Source organism: Bufo bufo, chromosome 6 (genome assembly GCF_905171765.1).
Source record: "Bufo bufo chromosome 6, aBufBuf1.1, whole genome shotgun sequence".
NCBI classification, from domain to species: Eukaryota; Metazoa; Chordata; class Amphibia; order Anura; family Bufonidae; genus Bufo; species Bufo bufo.
The window spans coordinates 148,162,352-148,187,941 of record NC_053394.1 but is presented as its reverse complement, the minus strand read 5'-3'; the positions used below and the strand labels follow the sequence as shown (position 1 = coordinate 148,187,941).

Sequence of the window (25,590 nt, the reverse complement as noted above, 5' to 3'; positions counted from 1 at the left end):
GCTCACTGGTTCCAGAATCAGTCATTTGCTATGTAAGTTTTGGTTCAAAAGCGCCACCTAATGGTCAAAGTGAAACATTTATTCTGCACACCTCCAGCAAGAACAGTTTTTCAATTCATAGTCACATAAATGCAAAGAAAAGGAGACGTTTCTGCAGAAATTTGTTTTATTTCTTTCCAGTTCCCTTTCCAGTTCTCAGCCGGGCATTCTATTGAATCCACAGGACAATAAATAAGAAGGTCGTGAAATACATTAAAATTCTGTACATTGGGTTACAAAATCATCAGCGCTACAATACTCAGCAATCAGCGGTACATCAAACAATCAGATTTACCCTACAAAAGTGCACACCTATATAAGGGTAAATAAAAACCCACAAGGTGTCCGGCTGTGACTGAACAGTGCAATGAATGGGTTATTGCTCGGCGCTCTCTTCCCTTTCTAATTACAGGTAAACATACAGCGCAGCCGCCTTGTCATCCAGATTTATCTAGAAGAATTACATCACATTATTACAGTCATTTGATCACCATCTTCCCAGTTGTTATTACATGCTGCCTCCTGTTAATCGTGAATTTTGCACCAGTTATAACGGATAAGTGAACCTAAATGCAGACTGAAGTCCCTGGGATGGTATCCAGACTTTTATGGCATGTGTGCTTGACAGTCAGAAGACCATTGCCTGTACATGTGGGTGTCCCTATGTGGCATGGCTGTCCTGATACAGTGTGTGGCCTCCCATTAGCCCGGTCTGATGCCCCATTGTTCTTGCATATCCCCAATAGACATGTAAGCCAATTGATAGCGATCCCAATAACAGGTCCCACTATGGACATGCTTGTTACCCTGGCGATAGCCTTGATCTAAACTGCTCGTGGACAAGATGTGGCTTTTTAAAAAAACATGGCGGAAAAAGAAGCCGATGTGTTATCCGTACCAATCAGACGCATTCTTTGACCAGTTGCAGGGACAGTATTTGCCCTGTCCACCAGTCTCACAAATGCACAGGAGGACTAAGGCCTCTTTCACACGAGAGTGTCCGGATAAGTCCCGGTGCATTGCGGCAAACCTGCGCGAGTAGGTACGCAATTGCAGTCAGTTTTGACTGCGATTGCGTTCCGATGTTCAGTTTTTATCGCGAGGGTGCAATGTGTTTTGCACGCGCGTGATAAAAAAGCGACTGTGGTACCCAGACCCGAACTTCTTCACAGAAGTTCAGCTTTGGGTTAGTTGTAGTGTAGATTGTATTATTTCCCCTTATAACATGGTTATAAAGGAAAATAGTAGCATTCTGAATACAGAATGCATAGTACAATAGGGCTGGAGGGGTTAAAAAAATATAAAAAATAACTCACCTTAATCCACTTGTACGCGCAGCCCAGCTTCTCTTCTGTCTTCATCTGTGAGCAATAGGACCTTTGATGAGGTCACTACGTTCATCACATGGTCCGTCACATGATCTATCACCATGGTGATGGACCATGTGACGGACCATGTGATGAACGTAGTGACGTCATCAAAGGTCCTATTCCTCACAAAAGAAGATAGAAGAGATGCCGGCTGCGCGAACAAGTGGATTAAGGAGAGTTAAATTATTATTATTATTATTTTTTAACCCCTCCAGCCCTATTGTACTATGCATTCTGTATTCAGAATGCTATTATTTTCCCTTATAACCATGTTATAAGGGAAAATAATAAAGATCGGGTCCCCATCCCGATCGTCTCCTAGCAACCGTGAGTGAAAATCGCACCGCATCCGCACTTGCTTGCGGATGCTTGCGATTTTGACGCAGCCCCATTCACTTCTATGGGGCCTGCGTTGCGTGAAAAACGCACAAAATAGAACAAGTGATGCGTGAAAATCACCGCTCATGTGCACAGCCCCATAGAAATGAATGGGTCCGGATTCAGTGCGGGTGCAATGCGTTCAACTCACGCATTGCACCCGTGCGGAAAACTCGCCCGTGTGAAAGGGGCCTAAGGGTTAAGCAAGGTACTGGGATTACGAGAACATGTGCGGTGGCAGTGTATACAAGGTGATGTACAGTACGTCGTGTGGAGAGAGAGCAGGTATCATGCAGAAATTAAGCAGCTCCAGTGCGGGGTTCAGTATGGACGTTATCTAAGATATTGGCAAAGTATGCATTCATTTTGGCACTTATCAAGAGAAAACGAGGGAGGAGGCCATCTATATGTAGATGCTGTCATGTATTTACTGCGTCAGTAAGTGGCTCTTACGTTACAATATCAGTAGTTTATCAATCAGAGATACACAAGATATAGTCATGAACTGTACAGAAGAACGTACATGCTGACATACACAACCACTTCACCAGGCGGTAGCCATGCCAGCTCATGAAAGTGCCAAATTACAGTCAAGACTCCTGATCTCCTATGGACTTACATGTCTTTGTGTCACTCATGTAACATCACTTACACAAATATCATTTTTTCCGTGAGAACTAAACAGTTGTCACTGTTACAGGGACAGTAAAAAAAAAAAAACACGAAAAACAAAACATCTTAAATGGAGGTAAAAGTGAGCGACAGCTTCCACAGTCCTGCCTGGGAAGAAAGCCTATGGAGGTGCATCACAGATGTCCCAGTTCAGTAGAACATGCCTCCCAACCATCCTGGATCCAGCGGGACAGTATTGGATTTTGGGTGCTGTCCTGGAATGGCTGCCACCTGTGCGTGCCACGGGATTTGTAGTTTACGTTAGAAGTTGAGAAGTATGGTAGGAGACTTTTCCTCCTTCCATGCAGATGATGAAAGGTGGATTTTGAGATCTTCTGGCCAGTTTATCGTGTTCTTTTTTTTTGCAGGCATAATGCCCTATAACATTTGGTTGGGCACGATATAACTCTCTCTATAGCTCTTGAGATATGAGATAAACCCTGTATTGTTTGTTCCCACGGAGGAATGATCAGAAACCATTGATCATTTTCAGTAAACTTCTTCGGCCCTAGTCCATAAAAGCAGCATTGGTGGTCACCACATTCACTCTAAGATGTCAGTTTGGAGTAACTGGGGGGAGAGAATTTCCTCCTCAGATATTTGAGGACGTAGAGGGGGAGACAGCTGACCAGCGTAATGACAGTCACTTTCCACAAGAAGGACACCGTGGTAATGAAGTAAATGTCTGAAACACATAAAAAAACAACAGATATCAATGATCTTGCAGCAACTAGAAGTGTACTAGAAAATGTATGACTTCCATCCTTTACTGTACGACAAGCACGCATCTACATTTTTGAAAACCAAAAATCTTCAGAGCCCTGTTCACACCAGAGAAGATAACCATGGATGAATGTGCAGGCAAATTAATAAGTTAGTTAGTTCTCAAACCAGTTTTCAGATTACTGGCTCCATCCTAAGGCCTAACTCAGTTACTAAACCCATAACATCAGATTTCTGTTCATATTGCACTGTCTTTGTTGCATTCGCTAGCTCTTGTTCAGAAATTTGATAGTCCTTACCTATGAACTCATGTAAGAAAACGAGGGAGGCGATATAACAGGAGAGACTGAGGAGCTCGCCCACAATCATCAGCCAGTGCCACGTCTGAATGGTCAGTGCCACCATCAGCAGTTCTGTGAGGATCAGGGAAGTGAAGGAAATGGCCACAATATGGACAAACTCCGACTCAAACAGCAGCAGCGCTCCGTACATAATGATGCTCCCTAGAGAGAGAAATGGCTCCTAGATTAGTGGCTTACTTTAAATGGACTTTCAAGAGACAACATTTATCAAGTTAGAAAATTTAAAAGCCAGTATATCTGAACCATAAGAAATAATGTTAATAATAATCTCCTAATGTTACCTGGAGATCCACAGGAAGCTTCTGTTGACTGATCTGGTATACTTGTTGTGTGGTTCAGTTCTAAGTAAATGATGGTTTCCTGTTGTCAGGCTCGGTGTTTGAAACCTACTTCTCCCCCCCTCCAACACCACCAGCCAATGGGTGCACAAATCTGAATATAATACCTTGGTTAACCCACCAATACGTTGAGGATATTGATGGCCAGCGGCAGGGGCGTAGCTAGAAATGCATGGGCCCCATAGCAAAGTTTTTTCACTTAATCACTTACTTTTAGACTGAGGCACACTGGCACAGTCAGAACAGAAGCAGCTGTTACAGCAGGCACTTGGCAGCCGCAGGCACAGGCACAGAGGCAGGACTGAAGACAGTGGAGTGGACGCCGGAGTGGAGTGGAGACCACTGACCAGTTAAGGAGGAGGGAGCAGACTGGAGAAGGGTCAGACTCGGACCGGTCACCGGTCCCACCACAGCGCAGGCAGGCTGAGCTGAGGCACAGGCTGGCAGCAGTGAGACTGACACTCTCAGTCAGTCTCAGACACTGCTGCGGCGGGAATCGAGGCCACTCCCTCCTAGACTTCAGGACCAGGTATAGTACACACCCCCGTGACCCCGGCCCGACCACCTCCACCGCGGCCTATCTCATCTGCTGCCCGGCCCCGTCGTGCCCTCACTGCCCTGCTCTCTCCTGACTCCTTCTCCCTGTCCCCAGCCAGGCCCGAGCCGGCAAGTGGATGTAAAAAATCTTTTATTTAAAAATCAACAGGCCCGGGTGGGCCCCCAGTGGCATAGGGCCCCATAGCCACTGCTATGGTTGCTATGGCGATCCCTACGCCACTGGCCCAGCGGCCAGGTTGCGGCTGCTGTGGAAACCCAGCCTTAACAGATTGGTGGCTAATTAATTCTCCTTGAAGGGGTATTCTAAGATTTTAATATTGATCAATATATAATCACACCCCTGGGAAAACTAAATCAGGGATGTAGTTCCTTCATAGTCCCACCTCTGGATCCTTATGATATCCCATCACCTTTTAAGCCAAGAGATCATGGTTATTCACACCAGACATACATAGAATAAGACTAAATTCAGAAGATCTGTCATGAATAACCAGTCTGCTTACACTGCACACAGCGATAATAAACTGTAAATTACTTAAAAATGCTAAAAACATTTCCATTAAAATTTGAATTAAAAAAAATAATACATTGCCAAGTATGACAATCAAATAAAAACTGTAATCTACACACTGGAAATTGTTAACGCACATCAGCTAAAGAAACGCCCATCAAGCAAGCAGATAACATGCAATACACAGTAGTACAATCAATCACATAACTTTTTTAAAGGACTTAAAAAAAAAAAGTTGATTTTCAGATTTTCTGACTATATATCTACTATTAGCCAAAGTTAGAATTTCACTAGTTCAGTCATATGACATACCTTGATAAATGCTAATCAAAACCCAAATAAGAAATGTTTTGTATGACAACGGCCGGCCCTGGAAAACAGTAAGAAGTATTTAAAGGAGTTATCCCATGATTAATATAAAAAAATTCAAAATTAAATCAGACATCATATAGTACATGGCAGTCTCTTGCTAGAAGCAGCCCTGTATCTCACATGGGTCCAGAGCTCCCCCATTCATTGCTCTGCTAGATTTTGTTTAAGCTGGAAGCTCAGGAGGTGTGTCCTTTCTGCTACAGATCACAGCTTAGGGGGTGCTGGTGGAGTCACTGTGTACATACATTACTTATCCTGTACTGATGCTGAGTTACATCCTGTATTTTACTCCAGAGCTGCACTCACTATTCTGCTGGAGGAGTCACTGTGTTCATACACTCACCTAAAGAATTATTAGGAACACCTGTTCTATTTCTCATTTGCCTTCAGAACTGCCTTAATTCAACAAGGTGCTGATAGCATTCTTTAGAAATGTTGGCCCATATTGATAGGATAGCATCTTGCAGTTGATGGAGATTTGAGGGATGCACATCCAGGGCACGAAGCTCCCGTTCCACCACATCCCAAAGATGCTGTATTGGGTTGAGATCTGGTGACTGTGGGGGCCATTTTAGTACAGTGAACTCATTGTCATGTTCAAGAAACCAATTTGAAATGATTCGAGCTTTGTGACATGGTGCATTATCCTGCTGGAAGTAGCCATCAGAGGATGGGTACATGTTCTCATTCTGTTTACGCCAAATTCGGACTCTACCATTTGAATGTCTCAACAGAAATCGAGACTCATCAGACCAGGCAACATTTTTCCAGTCTTCAACAGTCCAATTTTGGTGAGCTCGTGCAAATTGTAGCCTCTTTTTCCTATTTGTAGTGGAGATGAGTGGTACCCGGTCGGGTCTTCTGCTGTTGTAGCCCATCCGCCTCAAGGTTGTGCGTGTTGTGGCTTCACAAATGCTTTGCTGCATACCTCGGTGGTAACGAGTGGTTATTTCAGTCAACGTTGCTCTTCTATCAGCTTGAATCAGTCGGCCCATTCTCCTCTGACCTCTAGCATCCACAAGGCATTTTTGCCCACAGGACTGCCGCATACTGGATGTTTTTCCCTTTTCACAGCATTCTTTGTAAACCCTAGAAATGGTTGTGCGTGAAAATCCCAGTAACTGAGCAGATTGTGAAATACTCAGACCGGCCCGTCTGGCACCAACAACCATGCCACGCTCAAAATTGCTTAAATCACCTTTCTTTCCCATTCTGACATTCAGTTTGGAGTTCAGGAGATCGTCTTGACCAGGACCACACCCCTAAATGCATTGAAGCAACTGCCATGTGATTGGTTGACTAGATAATTGCATTAACCCCTTAAGGACCGGGCTCATTTTCACGTTAAGGACCAGGCCATTTTTTGCAAATCTGACCAGTGTCACTTTAAGTGCTCATAACTTTAAAACGCTTTGACTTATCCAGGCCGTTCTGAGATTGTTTTTTCGTCACATATTGTACTTCATGACACTGGTAAAATGAAGTCAAAAAAATTATTTTTTTTGCACAAAAAATACCTAATTTACCAAAAATTTGGAAAAATTAGCAAATTTCAAAGTTTCAGTTTCTCTACTTCTGTAATACATAGTAATACCCCAAAAAATTGTGATGACTTTACATTCCCCATATGTCTACTTCATGTTTGAATTGTTTTGGGAATGATATTTTATTTTTTGGGGATGTTACAAGGCTTAGAAATTTACAAAAACTCAATTTTTAGGGACCAGTTCAGGTCTGAAGTCACTTTGCGAGGCTTACATAATAGAAACCACCCAAAAATGACCCCATCTAAGAAACTACACCCCTCAAGGTATTCAAAACTGATTTTGCATACATTTTTAACCCTTTAGGTGTTGCACAAGAGTTATTGGCAAATGGGGAGGAAATTTGAGAATTTCATTTTTTGTCAAATTTTTCATTTTAACCCATTTTTTCCACTAACAAAGCAAGGGTTAACAGAAAACAAGATTGTATCTTTATTGCCCTGACTCTGCCGTTTACAGAAACACCCAATATGTGGCCGTAAACTACTGTACGGCCTCACAGCGGGGCGTAGAGTGAAAGGTGCGCCGTATGGTTTTTGGAAGGCTGATTTTTATGGACTGGTTTTTTGACACCATGTCCCATTTGAAGCCCCCTGATGCACCCCTAGAGGAGAAACTCCCTAAAAGTGACCCCATCTAAGAAACTACACCCCTCAAGGTATTTAAAACTGATTTTACATACGTCGTTAACCCTTTAGGTGTTGCACAAGAGTTATTGGCAAATGGGGATGAAATTTGAGAATTACATTTTTTTGCCTAATTTTCAATTTTAACCCATTTTTTCCACTAACAAAGCAAGGGTTAACAGCCAAACAAGACTGTATCTTTATTGCCCTGACTCTGCTGTTTACAGAAACACCCCATATGTGGCCGTAAACTACTGTACGACCACACAGTAGGGCGTAGAGTAAAAGGTGCGCGGTTTGGTTTTTGGAAGGCAGGTTTTGCTGGACTGGTTTTTTGACACCATGTCCCATTTGAAGCCCCCCTGATGCACCCCTAGATTAGAAATTCCATAAAAGTGACCCCATCTAAGAAACTACACCCCTCAAGCTATTCAAAACTGATTTTACAAACTTTGTTAACCCTTTAGGTATTGCACAAGATTTAATGGAAAATAGAGACACAATTTCAAAATTTCACATTTTTGGCAGATTTTCCATTTTAATATTTTTTTTCCAGTTACAAAGCAAGGGTTAACAGCCAAACAAAACTCATTATTTATGGCCCTTATTCTGTAGTTTACAGAAACACCCCATATGTGGTCGTAAACCGCTGTACGGGCACACGGCAGGGCGCAGAAGGAAAGGAATGCCATACGGTTTTTGGAAGGCAGATGTTGCTGGACTGGTTTTTTGACACCATGTCCCATTTGAAGCCCCCTGATGCACCCCTAGAGTAGAAACTCCAAAAAAGTGACTCCATTTTAGAAACTACGGGATAGGGTGGCAGTTTTGTTGGTACTAGTTTAGGGTACATATGATTTTTGGTTGCTCTATATTACACTTTTTGTGCAGCAAGGTAACAAGAAATAGCTTTTTTGGCACGTTTTTTTTTGTTGTTATTTACAACATTCATCTGACAGGTTTTATCATGTGGTAATTTAATAGAGCAGGTTGTCACGGACGCGGCGATACCTAATATGAATACTATTTTTTTTATTTATGTAAGTTTTATACAATAACTTCATTTTTAAAACCAAAAAAATGTTTTAGTGTCTCCATAGTCTAAGAGCCATAGTTTTTTCAGTTTTTGGGCGATTATCTTGAGTATGGTCTCATTTTTTGCGGGATGAGATGACGGTTTGATTGGCACTATTTTGGGGTGCATATGACTTTTTGATCGCTCGCTATTACACTTTTTGTGACGTAAGATGGCAAAAAATGGCTTTTTTTACACCGTTTTTGTTTTTATTTTTTTACGGTGGTCACCTGAGGGGTTAGGTCATGTGATATTTTTATAGAGCCGGTCGATACGGACGCGGCGAAACCTAATATGTATACTTTTTTTTTTATTTATGTAAGTTTTACACAATGATTTCATTTTTGAAACAAAAAAAATCATGTTTTAGTGTTTCCATAGTCTAAGAGCCATAGTTTTTTCAGTTTTTGGGCGATTATCTTGAGTAGGGTATCATTTTTTGCGGGATGAGATGATGGTTTGATTGGTACTATTTTGGCATACATGCAACTTTTTTGATCACTTTTATTACCTTTTTTAGGAAGTAAGGTGGGCAAAATTTCAATTTTCTCATAGTTTTTATTTTTATGGCGTTCACCGTGCGAGGAAAGTAACATGACCATTTTATAGATCAGGTCGTTACGGACGCGGCGATACCTAATATGTGTAGTGTATTTTATTTTTTTAATTTTTATTCAGTGATAAATGTTTTTTTTTTTTATCTTAACTTTTTTCACTTTTTTTTACATTTTTGTGACCCAGACCCACTTGGTTCTTGAAGATCCAGTGGGTCTGATGTCTGTATAATACAGTACAGTACAATATATATTGTTCTGTACTGTATTTTACTTACACTGAACAGATCTATGCTTTTAGCACAGATCCGTTCAGCACAATGGACAGCAGGATGCTTGAGCAGGCGTCCTGTTGCTATGGGAACCTTCCCCGTCTGCTCAGAACTTCGCAGACGGGGAAGGGTAAGCACAGGGCTGAGGGGGGCTCTCTGGGGGCTCTCTCCCTCTCCATCGGGGGGCTGCAAAGGCACAGCAGCCCCCCGATGGAGAGGGAGGGAGCTCCCTGACCGATGACAGTTAACTTTTTCCATACAGCGGTCTGTACGGACCGCGGTATGGAAAGGGTTAAACGGCTGACATCTGCACAGATGTCAGCCGTTTATACCAGGGTGCCAGCAATGTGCTGGCACCCTGGTATACCCACTAGAAGCCAACGATCGTTCATGGGGAGGCGGGCGGGGGATCGCGATCCCGCCTGCCGCACCGCCCGCCTCCCGCAACGCCCCCACCGCTTCCGACACCCCCCCCCGCACCACCCGCCGGCATAAAATCGTGCAGGGGTGCAGGGGGGGGGTGAAAAATATTGATTTTAGCCACTCTAAAGTTTCTGATCCCCGCGGTCAGGGACCGCGGAGATCAGAAACTGCAAAAAGCGCAGCAAACCGCAGGTCTGAATTGACCTGTGGTTTGCTGCGATCGCCGATACGGGGGGGTCAAATGACCCCCCCCCCTGCATTGTTACGGGATGCCGGCTGAATGATTTCAGCCGAAATCCCGTTCCGATTAACCCCTGGGGCGCCGGAATACAGATTTTAAGTCAAGACGTACCGGTACGTCCTGGGTCCTTAAGGACTCGGGAAATAGGGCATACCGGTACGTCCTGGGTCCTTAAGGGGTTAATGAGAAATAGAACAGGTGTTCCTAATAATTCTTTAGGTGAGTGTATATTACATTACTTATCCAGTACTGATCCGGAGTTACATCCTGTATTATACTCCAGAGCTGTACTCACTATTCTGCTGGTGGAGTCACTGTGTACATACATTACTTATCCTGTACTGATCCTGAATTACATCCTGTATTATACTCCAGAGCTGCACTCACTATTCTGCTGGTGGAGTCACTGTGTACATACATTACTTATCCTGTACTGATCCTGAATTACATCCTGTATTTTACTCCAGAGCTGTACTCACTATTCTGCTGGTGGAGTCACTGTGTACATACATTACTTATCCTGTACTGATGCTGAGTTACATCCTGTATTTTACTCCAGAGCTGCACTCACTATTCTGCTAGAGGAGTCACTGTGTACATACATTACTTATCCAGTACTGATGCTGAGTTACATCCTGTATTATTGAAGAAAATCACAAAAATTTGATAATAATGCACTTAGTAAAGTAGATGCAAGCATTGTATATGGACAAAGTCCTCACTCTGATATAATAATATCTGAGACACTTAGCCAATATATTTTGATCAAAACACATCTGAGCCCACCTACCAAGCCCAAGGTGGTCTCAGGTCAGGCGGGTCCTACGCTAAACCTACCTAAGCCATTGGGCTTCTATGTTCAGGAGCGCAGACGCCGCACATATGGTGTGCTGCTCCTAGTCACCTCCATGTGCATCAAGAAACCAATGGGAGGAGGAGCAAGCACACCCATATGTACCACCTAATCAAGGTGCTCTATTGGATAGGAAGGGCAAAAGTGCAGAGGAATGCTACTCCCAAGATAAAATAGGTGCGCATTCACACTTGAAGGTGCCATTCCCTCAAGCAAATACTACATAGACAAAAAAATCACAGAAAAAACTAAGATAAAAACATCCTGCACAGTATGATATACAAATGTGCGGATGTCCCTGGCCATATTATTGAAGAAAATCACAGAAATTAGATAATAATGCACTCAGTAAAGTAGATGCAAGCATTATATATGGACAAAGTCCTCACTCTGATATGATAATATCTGAGACACTTAGCCAATATATTTTGATCAAAACACATCTGAGCCCGCCTACCAAGCGCCAAGGTGGTCTCAGGTCAATTTCTGTGATTTTCTTCAATAATATGGCCAGGGACATCCGCACATTTGTATATCATACCGTGCAGGATGTTTTTATCTTAGTTTTTTCTGTGATTTTTTTGTCTATGTAGTATTTGCTTGAGAGAGTGGCACCTTCAAGTGTGAATGCGCACCTATTTTATCTTGGGAGTAGACTTCCTCTGCACTTTTGCCCTTCCTATCCAATAGAGCGCTTTGATTAGGTGGTACATATGGGTGTGCTTGCTCCTCCTCCCATTGGTTGCTTGATGCACATGGAGGTGACTAGGAGCAGCACACCATGTGTGCGGCGTCTGCGCTCCTGAACATAGAAGCCCAATGGCTTAGGTAGGTTTAGCGTAGGACCCGCCTGACCTGAGACCACCTTGGCGCTTGGTAGGCGGGCTCAGATGTGTTTTGATCAAAATATATTGGCTAAGTGTCTCAGATATTATCATATCAGAGTGAGGACTTTGTCCATATATAATGCTTGCATCTACTTTACTAAGTGCATTATTATCTAATTTCTGTGATTTTCTTCAATAATATGGCCAGGGACATCCGCACATTTGTATATCATACCGTGCAGTATGTTTTTATCTTAGTTTTTTCTGTGATTTTTTTTGTCTACATCCTGTATTATACTCCAGAGCTGCACTCACTATTCTGCTGTTGGAGTCACTGTGTACATATATTACATTACTTATCCAGTACTGATGCTGAGTTACATTCTCTATTATACTCCAGAGCTGCACTCACTATTCTGCTGTTGGAGTCACTGTGTACATATATTACATTACTTATCCAGTACCGATGCTGAGTTACATCCTGTATTATGCTCCAGAGCTGCGCTCACTAGAGGCCTGCACCTATTAACAAATTTGGTGTACCTCATTTCAGCGCACATCGGATAAGTAAATCTTCCCCATTACCTTTATTAGATCCTTGTACAGCTCTGGATACAACATTGCCACTTCAGATTTGACATCTTTATCAAGCACCAGAGAGAAAACCGGGAACATTGTGTAGATTGTGGAATATCTGCAGAGACAACACATGGAAGCAGCAGAATGGTTGATTAATTAAATGCTGGAGATTTCCTATTGTACATTTAGGAATTTTGATCATTTACTATACATTGAGGGATGCAGTAACTGTTGGTCCAATGTAGAACCACATTCTGAGCAGTAAAGCCCCTCACTTCACATAAACTATATGCTCAGCATACAGAACACTGGATGTGATATACTGGACTCGGAATTTGCTAAATAACTTGGCAAAAAAATGAATAATTAAAACAAAATCTATTTTCTTAATCCTTTCTGACTCACGACTCCGGCCTTTCCTGATAGAAATCCCACAGCACAATAACTGTACAAGCTTGGGAGGGTTTGGCCATCACCTATTCTTCATCCTGATTACATCATCCAGGACCCAAGGGGCCAAAAAATTCAAAGAGTTGCACTCTTGAAACAAGTGGGCAGGGTGGAGTGGCCTCCCCGCAAACCGTCATACTGTACAAGGGCGGTCAGGAAGGGCGGAATAAAGAGAACTGAAAATAGTAAGCCATTAATCCTTTTATGGCCTTCAGACTTCTCTGTCACAAGATGCTGGCCAGAGGTATTTACATAGAAATCCCGTATATCCGTATTAGTCCACGCACTTTCCTGAGGCGCTGCTGGAATTATTTGTACACACACATTTCACACCAGTCTGAAAATCGTGAGCCGTTATCCATCTGTGATATTTATTAATGAACGCTTTATCTGAATGGACTTAACGTAAAAATGAGAGCAAAAAAGTGAAGAAAGGAAAAATGACCCACCCATGCCCACTGTAAGAGAACCTGCCATATTTATGGGAATCAGTTTCATCCTGTCCACGTATTCCCCGATAGGTTATCAGTATTAGGTCTCATGCACACGACCATATCCGTTCTGCAAATCATGCATACTGCCCATGTGCATCCTGCATTTTTCCCTTCCGCAGGTCCCGCATTATATTAGAAATAACTATTCTGGTCCGCAAAACAGACTAGAAGAGGACATGTTCGAATTTCTTTGCGGGGCCATGGAAAGGACATACGGATGTGCGGCCACGTTGGAATGAATGGGTCCGCATCCAATCCCCAAAAATGCGGATTGGATGCCGACCAAAAATATGGTCATGTACATGAGGCCTTACACTGACATTATACCTGTGTAACACTGGTGATCTCTGGGACCATCAGGAACCTGTGTCTATGAATATCCCTTTAAACCTTTTAAAGACCAGAGGCGTTTTGGTTCTTCTAGAAAGCTGCATTCTAAGGTAAATAATTTGTTTGTTCCTCTGTCTACCCCAAAATGTTTTTTTTTCCTTCTTTTTTTTTTTGCAGGACGCATGGGGCGCTCAGATCTTATAAAATGATAATAGATATTAATTAATTTTGTAGGTTGTATTAAAAGGGTTGTCCCATCTCAACATGTATGGCATGTCACTAGGATGCCGCAAATGTCAGATAGAAGCAGGTCCCAGAGATGGGATCCACACCTATCTCCAGAACAAGAAGGTAGAGCAGCTGCGCAAGCTCAGCACCTCTCTGTTCACCACTATGGGACTGCCATAAATGCTAAATGGTCGGAAACAGGAAAAAAAAATGTCCTCATTTTTTAATGCTTTGTTCTAATGTAGTTTTTTCAATAAATAATATTCATCTAAAAACTCATCCTCTAACTCCCCTGTACACAGTGATGTCAAATATCTACGCTGCGTAGGGTCTGACGCCGCAATGGCACCAAAACCCCTATTTTATCTTTACTTGGATCTCCCTCCCTTAGCTTTAGACACAGCCTCTGGTCATGTACAGACATTTATTAGCAAAGGGGAGAAGTTCACTTTTTTGGAGAGGAGGCCCCCCTTCATCGAACAATGCAGAAGGAACCCTGTGAATGTCAGTATTTTTGCATTCTGCTGTATATTTACGTAAGGGGAATCGGGCTAAAGGGATATACACGTGCAGTGGATTTTTTTACAACCGTTCTATAAATCTGAATGAATCGCCATGTCTGAACCCAGCCTAACAGCCGGTTCAGACCTGAGCGTTTTACAGCGCGTTCCTACGCGCTGTAAAACGCTCAACAAGGAGAAACCAATGCCTCCCTATCGGCATGGTTCTCACCTGGGCGTTTTACAGCGCGTACGATCGCGCTGTAAAACGCCCGACGCCCCAAGAAGTTCAGGAGCTTCTTTGGGGCGTAGTGTCGCGCGTTCCCGTACATAGACTTCCAGGAAGTGCCGAGTTACGAGTTGTTTGCAGGGCAAGCTGTAGTTACTGGTACCATTTTGGGGTACATATGCCAATTGTGTTTATTTTTTATTGTTTAGATGATTTTACATGATAAATTGGAAAAGGGAGTTGTTTTGAACTATTAATATCAGGGAGTTGTATTACATTTTCAAAAACTTTAGGAAACTTTAGTCTCACTAGAAGTGTAATGGGAGTACAATGATGGCAGACCTGGGGGCCTTCACTAGGTCCCTGGATGCCAAGTCAGAGGAAGAAAAGTCCCATAACTGGGCAGCACATTCAATAGTGGGTTTAAATGACCAGGACTGGCGTGATATCCAACCTCGGCTGCTGCAGGCGGGTGTCAGCTGTATAACACCTGCGGCATTTGGCTCCTTCACAGAGTCTTTATAATGTGTCTGTTTATAGGCAAACATGTGCTATTACTAAGGGCCACACTTTGGGCCGGAAATGTGAAAGCAATTTGTTTATTGTTTAAATTTTATTATTTTGTTTTTAACTTTTATTCTTGCAAAAATTCGTAGCACAATAAATAAAATATATATATTTTTAATTATGTCCCTTTTCCAGAACCATCATTTGATATAGGGAATGTATGGATTATGTTCGGCGGGGGAAAAGGCTAGACGCTGCAGTGTGGCGTGTTGAGGTTTTTAAAAAATAAAATGTAATTTGTTTACCTTTTTATATTATTTTACACTTTTTGACCTTCATAAAAGGTCACACAAGACCTTCAGGGGGCATTCAAAAAAATTTTTATTGCTTATTTCTCCTGCAAATAGGGCTGACATATTAAAATAACAGGTGAATGCAGTCCCCAGAGAGATTATACTGGGCTGTATAGCCTTAGTGCAGAATTGATCTGATTACGCACAGTCCCCTTGTAGTGAACGGGACTGAGTGCTATACCAAGCACAGCCACTATACAATGTATGGCGCTGTGCTTGGTAAGCACAGAGAAGGCCGCGGTGCTCACATGAGCCCTGGTGCCTTCTCAAACAGCTGATCGCATGGGTCCCAGGTGTCGGACCCCCACCGATCAGATACAGGATAGGTTATCAGTAGTAAAAATCCTGTAAAACCCCTTTAAGACGTGCAGTTGTATATGGCCCCAGCATTATTAGGTCAGAGACGTAGGGAAAAAAGAGAGAGGGTTAGTCACTCTGCTACCGTGATGGGTAGCTCTGGACTAATATAGCAAGGCGCCAAAGGTTGGAGTGGTAGAGAAAAGAGGAAGAAGACACTGTAAGATAAGAACACAGAGGCTGCCAGTGGTAAAATTTCCGGCTGGAGAAACCAGGCGGAAAGGACAATGTACAAATTAGAAAAGGACAAAAGAGTTTTTACCACTCAGAGGGCGCCACCTGAGTAAGAAATTAAACTGGTGGTGAACTAAAAATCGGGTGAAAGTCAGATTTTACTTACTTCACCCAGGAGGAGAGAAGAGGGATAAGCAAATAACACCCTCTTCAGCTACCTCCTGCGCCTGGTTCGCTTGGAAGATTTTCCTGGAAAAACAGCAATCCAAAGTCTGGAGATCTTGAATTTCCAAAGTGCTTTATTCAACATGGGGTGATGGTGAAGAAAGAGCCCAACGCGTTTCGGGGATTATCATCTAGGAATCCCCTTTTTCAAGAGCCATAGTATACATAAATAGTGCAGATAGATTTATACATAAAAAAGAGCGGTAAAAGACAATTGGATGACATCACTTCCGGTCGCCGGGTGCGCTCCAACGTGGAACGCAAACGGAACCGGAAGTCAAATCCCGGAAGTAATACATCCGGTCACTCGGTGCGCTCCATCGTGGCACGCACCAGAGAAAACTAGGCGTCTCAAGTGAGACAGTGACAATTGGGCGGACCCACCAGTGCGGCCAGGGCGCCCCTGTGTAAACTATAAGACTCAAAATGATTAAACTTGGATATGGACAAAAATTTTTTGTCCATATCCAAGTTTAATCATTTTGAGTCTTATAGTTTACACAGGGGCGCCCTGGCTGCACTGGTGGGTCCGCCCAATTGTCACTGTCTCACTGGTGCGTGCCACGATGGAGCGCACCGAGTGACCGGATGTATTACTTCCGGGATTTGACTTCCGGTTCCGTTTGCGTTCCACGTTGGAGCGCACCCGGCGACCGGAAGTGATGTCATCCAATTGTCTTTTACCGCTCTTTTTTATGTATAAATCTATCTGCACTATTTATGTATACTATGGCTCTTGAAAAAGGGGATTCCTAGATGATAATCCCCGAAACGCGTTGGGCTCTTTCTTCACCATCACCCCATGTTGAATAAAGCACTTTGGAAATTCAAGATCTCCAGACTTTGGATTGATGTTTTTCCAGGAAAATCTTCCAAGCGAACCAGGCGCAGGAGGTAGCTGAAGAGGGTGTTATTTGCTTATCCCTCTTCTCTCCTCCTGGGTGAAGTAAAATCTGACTTTCACCCGATTTTTAGTTCACCACCAGTTTAATTTCTTACTCAGGTGGCGCCCCCAGCATTATTAACAGTTATACGTTATATGACAGTTTAATCTACATACCCAATGATGAGGAATCCTTGGTAGAGAGGAACAGAGGCAAAGTAAAACACGGAGGAGAAGACAGCCTGCAAAGATACAAGATCTACAGTTACTTCCATAAATTAATTCTGGACCAACCAGGTCTCAGTCCAAGAATTGGCACAACCAACGATCGCTTACAGTAATGCATGTACAAGACCTGTGTATTATAATGAATACACAACTGCACACACAAACACAAGAAAATACTGAAGCACTCTGCACACTGAATAATGAAAATCCTATAATCACATTACATCTTTTTTTTTTACTATACTTAGAAATGTGAGGTTCTTAGTGCACATTTTGATCAGATTGTGTGAGCCTATCCCAACAAGTATACTTCTCCTGGGCCTAAGCCTACATAATGAACTAAGGAGCGTTAGGAAGCAGACCTCTGTGTTCCAAATAAAAACAACCATGGACAGATAAAAAGGGTGTACAACCACTTAGCAATTGTACAATGCAAAAAATTGCTGTGACACTTGAAATTTAAATCTGGGGACTTCCTATTACTTTTGATCATCTTTGGATGTTTCTACACCTTGATTGGAGTCTGGCTGTGGTAAAGTCGATTGACTGGACAGGATTAGGAAAGACACCCATTGTCAATATAAGGTTTGTCAGCTGATTATACATATCAGAGCACAAACCAAGCAATGAGGAGGAAAGAACTGCCTGTACAGCTCAGACACAGGATTGTGTGGAGGCAGAGATCTGGAAAAGGGTACAAAAAGAAATTCTACTGAACTGAAAGTTCCCAAGAGCACAGTTGCCTACGTAATTCTTAAATGGAAGACGTTTGGGACAACTAGAACTCTTCCTAGAGCTGGCTGTCCCACCAAACTAAGTAAATGGGGAGAAGGGCTTTGGTAAGAAAGGTGACTAAGAACCCAATTGTCACTCTAAATGAGTTCCAAAAATCCTGTGTGCAGATGAGAGAGAGAAACTTCCAGAAGTGCAACCATCACTGCAGCATTTCTCCAATCTGGGCTTTATGGAAATGCATAGAGCTGTCATGCATAGACAGTAGGAATGCTCACCTGGAGCAGCTGTGCTAATCAGGCACAACATCGGGAAAATCTTATCGGTAGAATAGACAGCAGCAGCTAGCTCCAGGGAATGTAACAGCCTGAAGTATGGCTATTAATGCAACAATGAGTAATATCACCAGAGAGCAATGTTTCGAGAAAAAGGAAGAGGAGTGTGAAATAATGGTAGATCGCTACCTTGACAAAGGAGGGTATAGGAGGGGGGGGGGGGGGAGTGGGGAGGGGAGCTGGCAAAAGCATAAGGCAGGGGGAAAAAAGAGGAAGGGAGAGAGGGCAGTCGGTTACAATTAAATATCAACGGTTTGGAATCAGAGGCAGCATGTTGTGCCGCAATGGAAAGCCCTTACGATCAAGGGAAAGCGAAGGACTGGGAAGTTTAGGCTTTATGAAGGCACCTTTGGGTCCAGTATGTTCCCTAGGGTTGTATATCTCCTGTAGGCCATTTTAGAATCATCAGGGACTTCTTTTTAACACTTCTTGTGTTGTCATTCTGTAGGATATGCAAGTGTCGGCGAAGGGTATTCCTGATCCATGTGTGAATTGTATGTGGTAATAAAGTTGCTGGACGTCCCTTTCTTTTGTAGACATTTAGAGGTTGTTATACATTCTGCTTGGGTAAGGGTGTAGCATTTAGTAAGGGCATTTTTAATCAATCAGTCCAGGTGTGGATAATGTTTTTCTTTAAACCATTTGTCCACTATACTGGCTTGTACTTTAAATGAGTTATTATTGAAACGTTCTTTTATGATAAGTTTGAACTGTCTAAAGGGGAAATGGGCGCTGCAAAAATCCAGATAACGGTTTACATCCACCTTTTTGAAAAGTGTGCTTGTGTCAAAGGTCTCAGCTGCATTTCTTTTAATAAGCAGGTCCAAAAACGCAATTTGTGTCAGAGATTGCTGGTGAGAGAGAGTCCAAAGTTATTGTTGTTAAGGGAACTGACAAATAGGTCGGCTTCCTCAGGGCTACCCAGCAACAATAGGAACAAGTGATTGATATACTATAAAATAAGATGTTATTAGGTAGGGTATTTTCATTTTGGATTTGAAACTGTTCAAATAGGCCCATGTATATGTTTGCATAAGCTCCTGTTGGAGCTTGGTGATTCTAAGATTATTGGTCTATTGGATTACTTGGAAAAATCTTTCAAATAGAATGGCAAGGTAACCACTACTTTCTGCAGATGCAAGTCTATAGTTTTTCCAGCTAAGTCTTCTAATCTAGGCTTTATGGCAGAGTGGCCAGAGAGAGGCTTCTCCTCAGTAAAAGACACATGCAAGCCCACCAGGAGTTTGCAAAAGAGCACCTAAAGGACTCTCAGACTTTGAGAAGCAAGATTATCTGGTCTGATAAAACCAAGATTGAACTTTTTGGCCTCAAGTCTAAGCACCATGTGGAAACCAAGCACTGCTCATCACCCGCCAGATACCACCAGTAAAGCATGGTGGTGGCAGCATCATGTTGTGGAGGTGATTTTCAACTGCTGGGGCAGGGAAACTGGTCAGGGTGGAAGGAAATCTGAATGGAACAAAGTATAGAGATGTTCTTAATAAAAACCTGATCCAGAGTGCTCTGGACATCAAGACAGGGCTGAAGGTGTACCTTCCAAAAAGACAATGACCCTAAGCGTACAGCCAAGGCAACACAGGAGTGGTTTATTGAGAACTCTGTGCAAGGTCCTTGAGTGGTCCAGCCAGAGAACTGACTTGAACCCAATCAAACATCTCTGGAGAGACCGGGAAATAGCTGTCCACCAATGATCCCCATCCAACCTGGCAGATTGGGGTACCGAGTTCAGAATGATGGGAAAAACTGGATTTTTATTTTATTTTAGCAGAAGCCTGTAACATAACGAAATGTGAAAAAAGTGAAAGGGTCTGAAGACCTTCTGAATGCATTGTAGTTTTGTGGTTTTCATTAGTACGATATACAGGTCATGGTGATCAAGTGATACCAGATATGTGTGTGGGATTTTTTTTTACAATTTTTAAAATTACAATTTTATGGAAAATGTTTTGTTTCTTTTACTGTGTATTATTATTTTTTTTTACAAACTTGATTTATTTCATTCATTTATTTACTCCCACCAGTTGATTTCACAATGAGATCATTTGATCTTTTTATAATGCTCTGGTATAGTATCCCAAAGCAATATTGTCAGTCAGTGTAAAACTGACAGTCTATTAGGCTGTGCCTTCGGCATACAGTCATGACAGGCGTGGAGGCCTTTGTTAGGCCCTAAGCTGCCATGGCAACCCATAGGCACTGGGTGCTTGCATTCGCAGGGGGCAGTGGGTACAGAGGGATGCCCCTCATTCTGTCTAATGCCTAGATGCCACGGTTGATATTGAATGCTGCATTTAGATGGGAGTTTTGTCCAATCCTGGCTGTTACAGTGGGAATCTAGCTGTGTCTGTGCAATCATCATGATGCAACTGCATTTAATTCATGACAAACAGTTACATCATGGTGGCTTAAGGAGCTCTTTTGCAGACCTATGCATTGTTGTGAAGATGTACATAGACTTTAAAGAAATGTTATGAAATCTGTTCCATAGTTACTCCAAAGGCAATTCATTCCTTAGAAATGACAACTACATCGAGCCTGTGATGCGTATACATTATCAGCAGGGGACATTCTACAGATCTGGCCAAGTTTATCTGAGGTCACTGTGAATGAGGAAGCAGAACAATGACCATGGCCGGTATTATACTCTCCGGAGAGGAAGTTTAGGGTGAAAGTGTAAGGTGTATTGTGCAGTTACTACAATCCTGTCGAGCTGGTGTTTTACCTCATTGCATTGTTGCACAGACTGCATTCACTTTTGCTTACTTCGGCACCTGATCGTGTCGATAAGACTGATGAGAGAATGGTTATTGCAAAGGGGTTTGTAAATGCATTGAAGAGTGATGGCTCTGACTGGTCAATCACTGCTTGTGGTCCTTTTAGACCTGGATACACTGTGATAAGTATGGAGAGCAACTTTCAAATGTACATAACACCCCAGTGTTGCCCCCCTGCACCAAATGCAAAGCAGGACCCCTGCATAATAAAACTTGAATGGCAGGTCTGCCATTTATCACTCGGGGAATAGGGGTTATTCACCATTTGGAAGTCTGGAAAAGCCAATCGACAACCCATGTGGAATCTATATAGTAATATTATCCAGATATAATCAAATACCGACTGTACCTATGAATAGTAACACGATTGATGACGTCATAAACAGACGTTGTTTCCCTCCCGCCATCTCAGGGACATTATTAGGTGTTCACAGACAGTATATGATCACCCGATGATCTAAAGCAGGCATCCTCAAACTGCGGCCCTCCAGCTTCCAGCATGCCCGAACAGCCTACAGGTATCAGCCTACAGCAGGGCATTGTGGGAGTTGTAGTTTTACAACAGCTGGAGGGCCGCAGTTTGAGAATGCCTGATCTAAAGGGAATGTGTCCTCAGAAAATGACCTATTGTTTAAATCTCGTTTTTATGTTAAACACATTTTTAAAGAATTGGTGATGTTATATTTAATCTTCCATGACAACATCTATGTTTAATGTTCCATGTCACCATCTAGATTTTCTATATAAAATTTCTATAAAATCCTGCAGTTTTCACACTGGCCACTAAGCCTAATAAAAAGGTACCACTTCTTGGTCTCTACATTGCAGTCATCTCCTTATCATTACAGACAGGAATAGACTAACACCACCTATATATAGATAACACAGGGTCCATTATTCACAATAGGAGATATCACAGCTTATTTAACCCCTCCTGACCAATGTTCGCAGAACGTGACTAGAAAAATCTCCCATAGAAGTCAACAAGGTCAGCTCCTCTGCATTGTGTCTGGTCCATGGGGGCTGCTGTAAAGCATCTCTCTAAATGCTGGTAACAACAGTTCTGGCAAGATGGCAGCCTTCATAATCATGTAGAATAAAAAAATAATAATTCAAATGATAAAATAATAAGGACATAGAAAAAAAAGAGGGTATGTGTCACTAAATGGCAGAAAAACATTATAGGTGACACATTGCCTTTATCAGCCCCAATAATTCCCACTGGAGTAAATACAATCAATATAAACCAAGGTAATTTGTTCATAAACAGGACTCCTGGAGGAGAGCCAGTTGGTAAGGAGTCTTTGGGGCAATGCTCCCTGGGAAAAAGTATAAAAAATAGCTGTGCTTGAGAAGAAGAAAACTCATTAGTGCTTTTATCAACAGCTATAAGAATTCTCCCTCTTTCTTTATAGCAATAGAATATAATAGAAAAAGAAAACCCCTTATGGTGGAGGGAGCATCGTATAGTAGGGATGCTTCTTTCATCAGGCCCCGCAAGGGTTGCAATGGCAGAATGTAAAATGTATGCAGCAAAACACAGGGAAATCTTTGAAGAAAACCCACTGCAGTCTGCAAGACGATGACCTCTAACATCCACCTGAGACAGATGCTCAACAGTTCTACAAAGATCTAGGGGGAGAGTTGTAAGGGCTCATGCGCACGGCCGTAGTTTTGGTCCGCATTTTATTGCGGATTAGTTGCAGACCCATTCATCTCAATGGAACAGCAAAAGATGCGGACAGCACACCGTGTGTTGGGTGCACCCGTCGCAAAAAAAATAGAACATGTCCGTTTTGCCAACAAGGATAGGACATTTCTGCAGGACAAAAAAAAAAAAATGGAGACAGGTTCTCGGCCGGTATGTGCGTTTTGCAAAAACGGATACAGTGGTGTGCAGGAGCCCTAAGGCTAATAGGGACATCTTCACACTGGCTCAAGGCTGTCATTGCCGTTTCTCCACCAAATACTGACGTGAATAGGGGTGCGAGTAGTTTTTTATTCCATTTTTTATACAATATTTGTAATTAAAGGGTTTCTATCACTTTGTTTCACCTATTTAGCTGTCAGACACTAGCGATCCGCTAGTGTCTGCTTTATCTAACCATCCTAATATAAGAGCTTATTGTCCTGCCGTTTAGCTAAAAAAATAACTTATATAGATATGCAAATGAGCCTCTAGGTGCTATGGGGGCGTGATTAGCACCTAGAGGCTCCGTCTACCTTAACAAACTGCCGCCGCCCAGCGCGTCCCTCCAGCCCGCCCATCTCCAGCTGAAGCGATCCTCTCCGTGCGCGTCTCTGTTCTGCGCATGCGCAGTGAATGTCTGATCGCTTCCCTGCTCAGACATCTCCACTGCGCCTGTTCCTCGGAGCACTATGACGTCATCGGCGCAGGCGCAGTGGAGATGTCTGAGCAGGGAAGCGATCAGACATTCACTGCGCATGCGCCGAATACGAGGAGCATCGCATTCCGGAGGAGATGGGCGGGCTGGAGGGACGCGCTGGGCGGCGGCAGTTTGTTAAGGTAGACGGAGCCTCTAGGTGCTAATCACGCCCCCATAGCACCTAGAGGCTCATTTGCATATCTATATAAGTTATTTTTTTAGCTAAACGGCAGGACAATAAGCTCTTATATTAGGATGGTTAGATAAAGCAGACACTAGCGGATCGCTAGTGTCTGAAAGCTAAATAGGTGAAACTAAGTGATAGAAACCCCCAATGCCTGTAAATCACAGTGCAGTTCGATGTAACCCATTAACATTAAGAAGTCTAATGTGGGGGGGGGTTAATACTTTTTACAGTGCTGGGTACGTGAAGGGGGTCCTAGTATAAAAGCTTCGCATGCTCTCACATCCAAATCCGAGTCTGCTTGTTTATTTAGTAGAACATTGTTTGAAACAAGAATTTCCTTCTATTAAACCGTATTAGTCATCACACCACGTCCTCTGTCACCACCTCAATTGTACTGCTTCCTTCTGTTTACAAACCAGCTATTTGTGGAGGACCTCCACTAATTCCCACTAGCGGACCTGTGCCAATGACCATTTATAAAAACATACTGTCATCACTGCATATAAAATGTGATCAGGGATTAATGATACATTGCTGGGTCTGGCAGAGCAAAGATTTACATTTATGTAGCATTAGTTTATGTTTTATCAAGAATATAGAGTATACGTAAGAAGTGTGGAGTTACTGTGTATTAAATTATATTACTTATCCTTTACTGGTCCTGAGTTACAGCCTGTATTATACTCCACAGCTGCACTCACTGTTCTGCTGGTGCAGTAGATGTGTGCATACATTACATTATTTATCCTGTACTGATCCTGAGTTACATCCTGTATAACACTCCAGAGCTGCACTCACTATTCTGCTAGATGAGTCACTGTGTACATATATTGCATTACTTATCCTGTACTGATTCCAAATTACATCCTGTATATTATACTCCAGAGCTGCACTCACTAGTCTGCTGGTGGAGTCACAGTGTACAGTACATAGATTGCTCTACTTATCCTGTACTGATTCTGAGTTACATCCTGTATATTATCCTCCAGAGCTGCACTTACTAGTCTGCTGGTGGAGTCACTGTGTACACATATTGCATTACTTATCCTGTACTGATTCTGAGTTACATCCTGTATATTATCCTCCAGAGCTGCACTCACTAGTCTGCCGGTGGAGTCACTGTGTACATATATTATATTACTTATCCTGTACGGATCCAGAGTTACCTCCTGTACTATACTGCAGCTCTGCTCTAGCGATTCTGCTGGGCTTCTAAGGCTACTTTCACACTTGCATGCAAACGGACAGCATTTGTAGACGGATCCGAATGTGTGCATTGCAAGAACGGATCCGTCTCTCCGGATGTCATCCGGAGAAACAGATCCGTTATATATTTTTTTCACATCTTTACTGGTCTGCGCAAGGACGGATCCGGCATTGCAGTATTTTTAATGCCGGATCTGGCACTAATACATTTCAATGTAAATTCAGCATTCCGGCAACTGAACCGGAATTTTGGACGGAGATAATACCGCAGCATGCTGCGGTATTTCCTCCGTGCAAAACGCCGTTTAGTGACTGAACTGAAGACATCCTGATGCATCCTGAACAGAATGCTCTCCATTCAGAATGCATGGGGATAAAACTGATCAGTTCTTTTCCGGTATTGAGCCCCTGTGACGGAACTCAATGCCAGAAAAGAAAAAACGCTAGTGTGAAAGTACCCTAAACTGAAATCTCCCAGCCTTCTTAGCTTGTTCAATGTCTGCACAGAGCTCACACTGCTGACTTGTATTCTGGGAAGCATGGTCTTTTCACCAGGCAGTCTACCGTCCTCTGGTGTAATAATAAAAAACTGAATGAGCTGTTAGGGAGATTGCTGGATGTTTCCAATATCCACCAGCAGAATAGGAAGTTCAGCTCTGGAAGATAACACAGG

General features: G+C 42.8%; 1 protein-coding gene across 1 annotated transcript in view; it reads right to left on the bottom strand.

Annotated features, from left to right (window-relative positions):
* Positions 1 to 2,829: 2,829 nt before the first annotated feature.
* The window catches only part of ATP9A (ATPase phospholipid transporting 9A (putative)), a 122,830-nt gene continuing 100,069 nt past the window's right edge, over positions 2,830 to 25,590 (bottom strand). The window contains exons 24-28 of the mRNA XM_040434780.1: positions 17,225 to 17,289; positions 12,324 to 12,432; positions 5,264 to 5,321; positions 3,482 to 3,685; positions 2,830 to 3,144 (exon numbers count right to left, since the gene is read on the bottom strand). Of these exons, the coding sequence (XP_040290714.1) occupies positions 3,008 to 3,144; positions 3,482 to 3,685; positions 5,264 to 5,321; positions 12,324 to 12,432; positions 17,225 to 17,289 (573 nt within the window). The 3' untranslated portion in view covers positions 2,830 to 3,007. The remainder of the gene's footprint in view (positions 3,145 to 3,481; positions 3,686 to 5,263; positions 5,322 to 12,323; positions 12,433 to 17,224; positions 17,290 to 25,590) is intronic.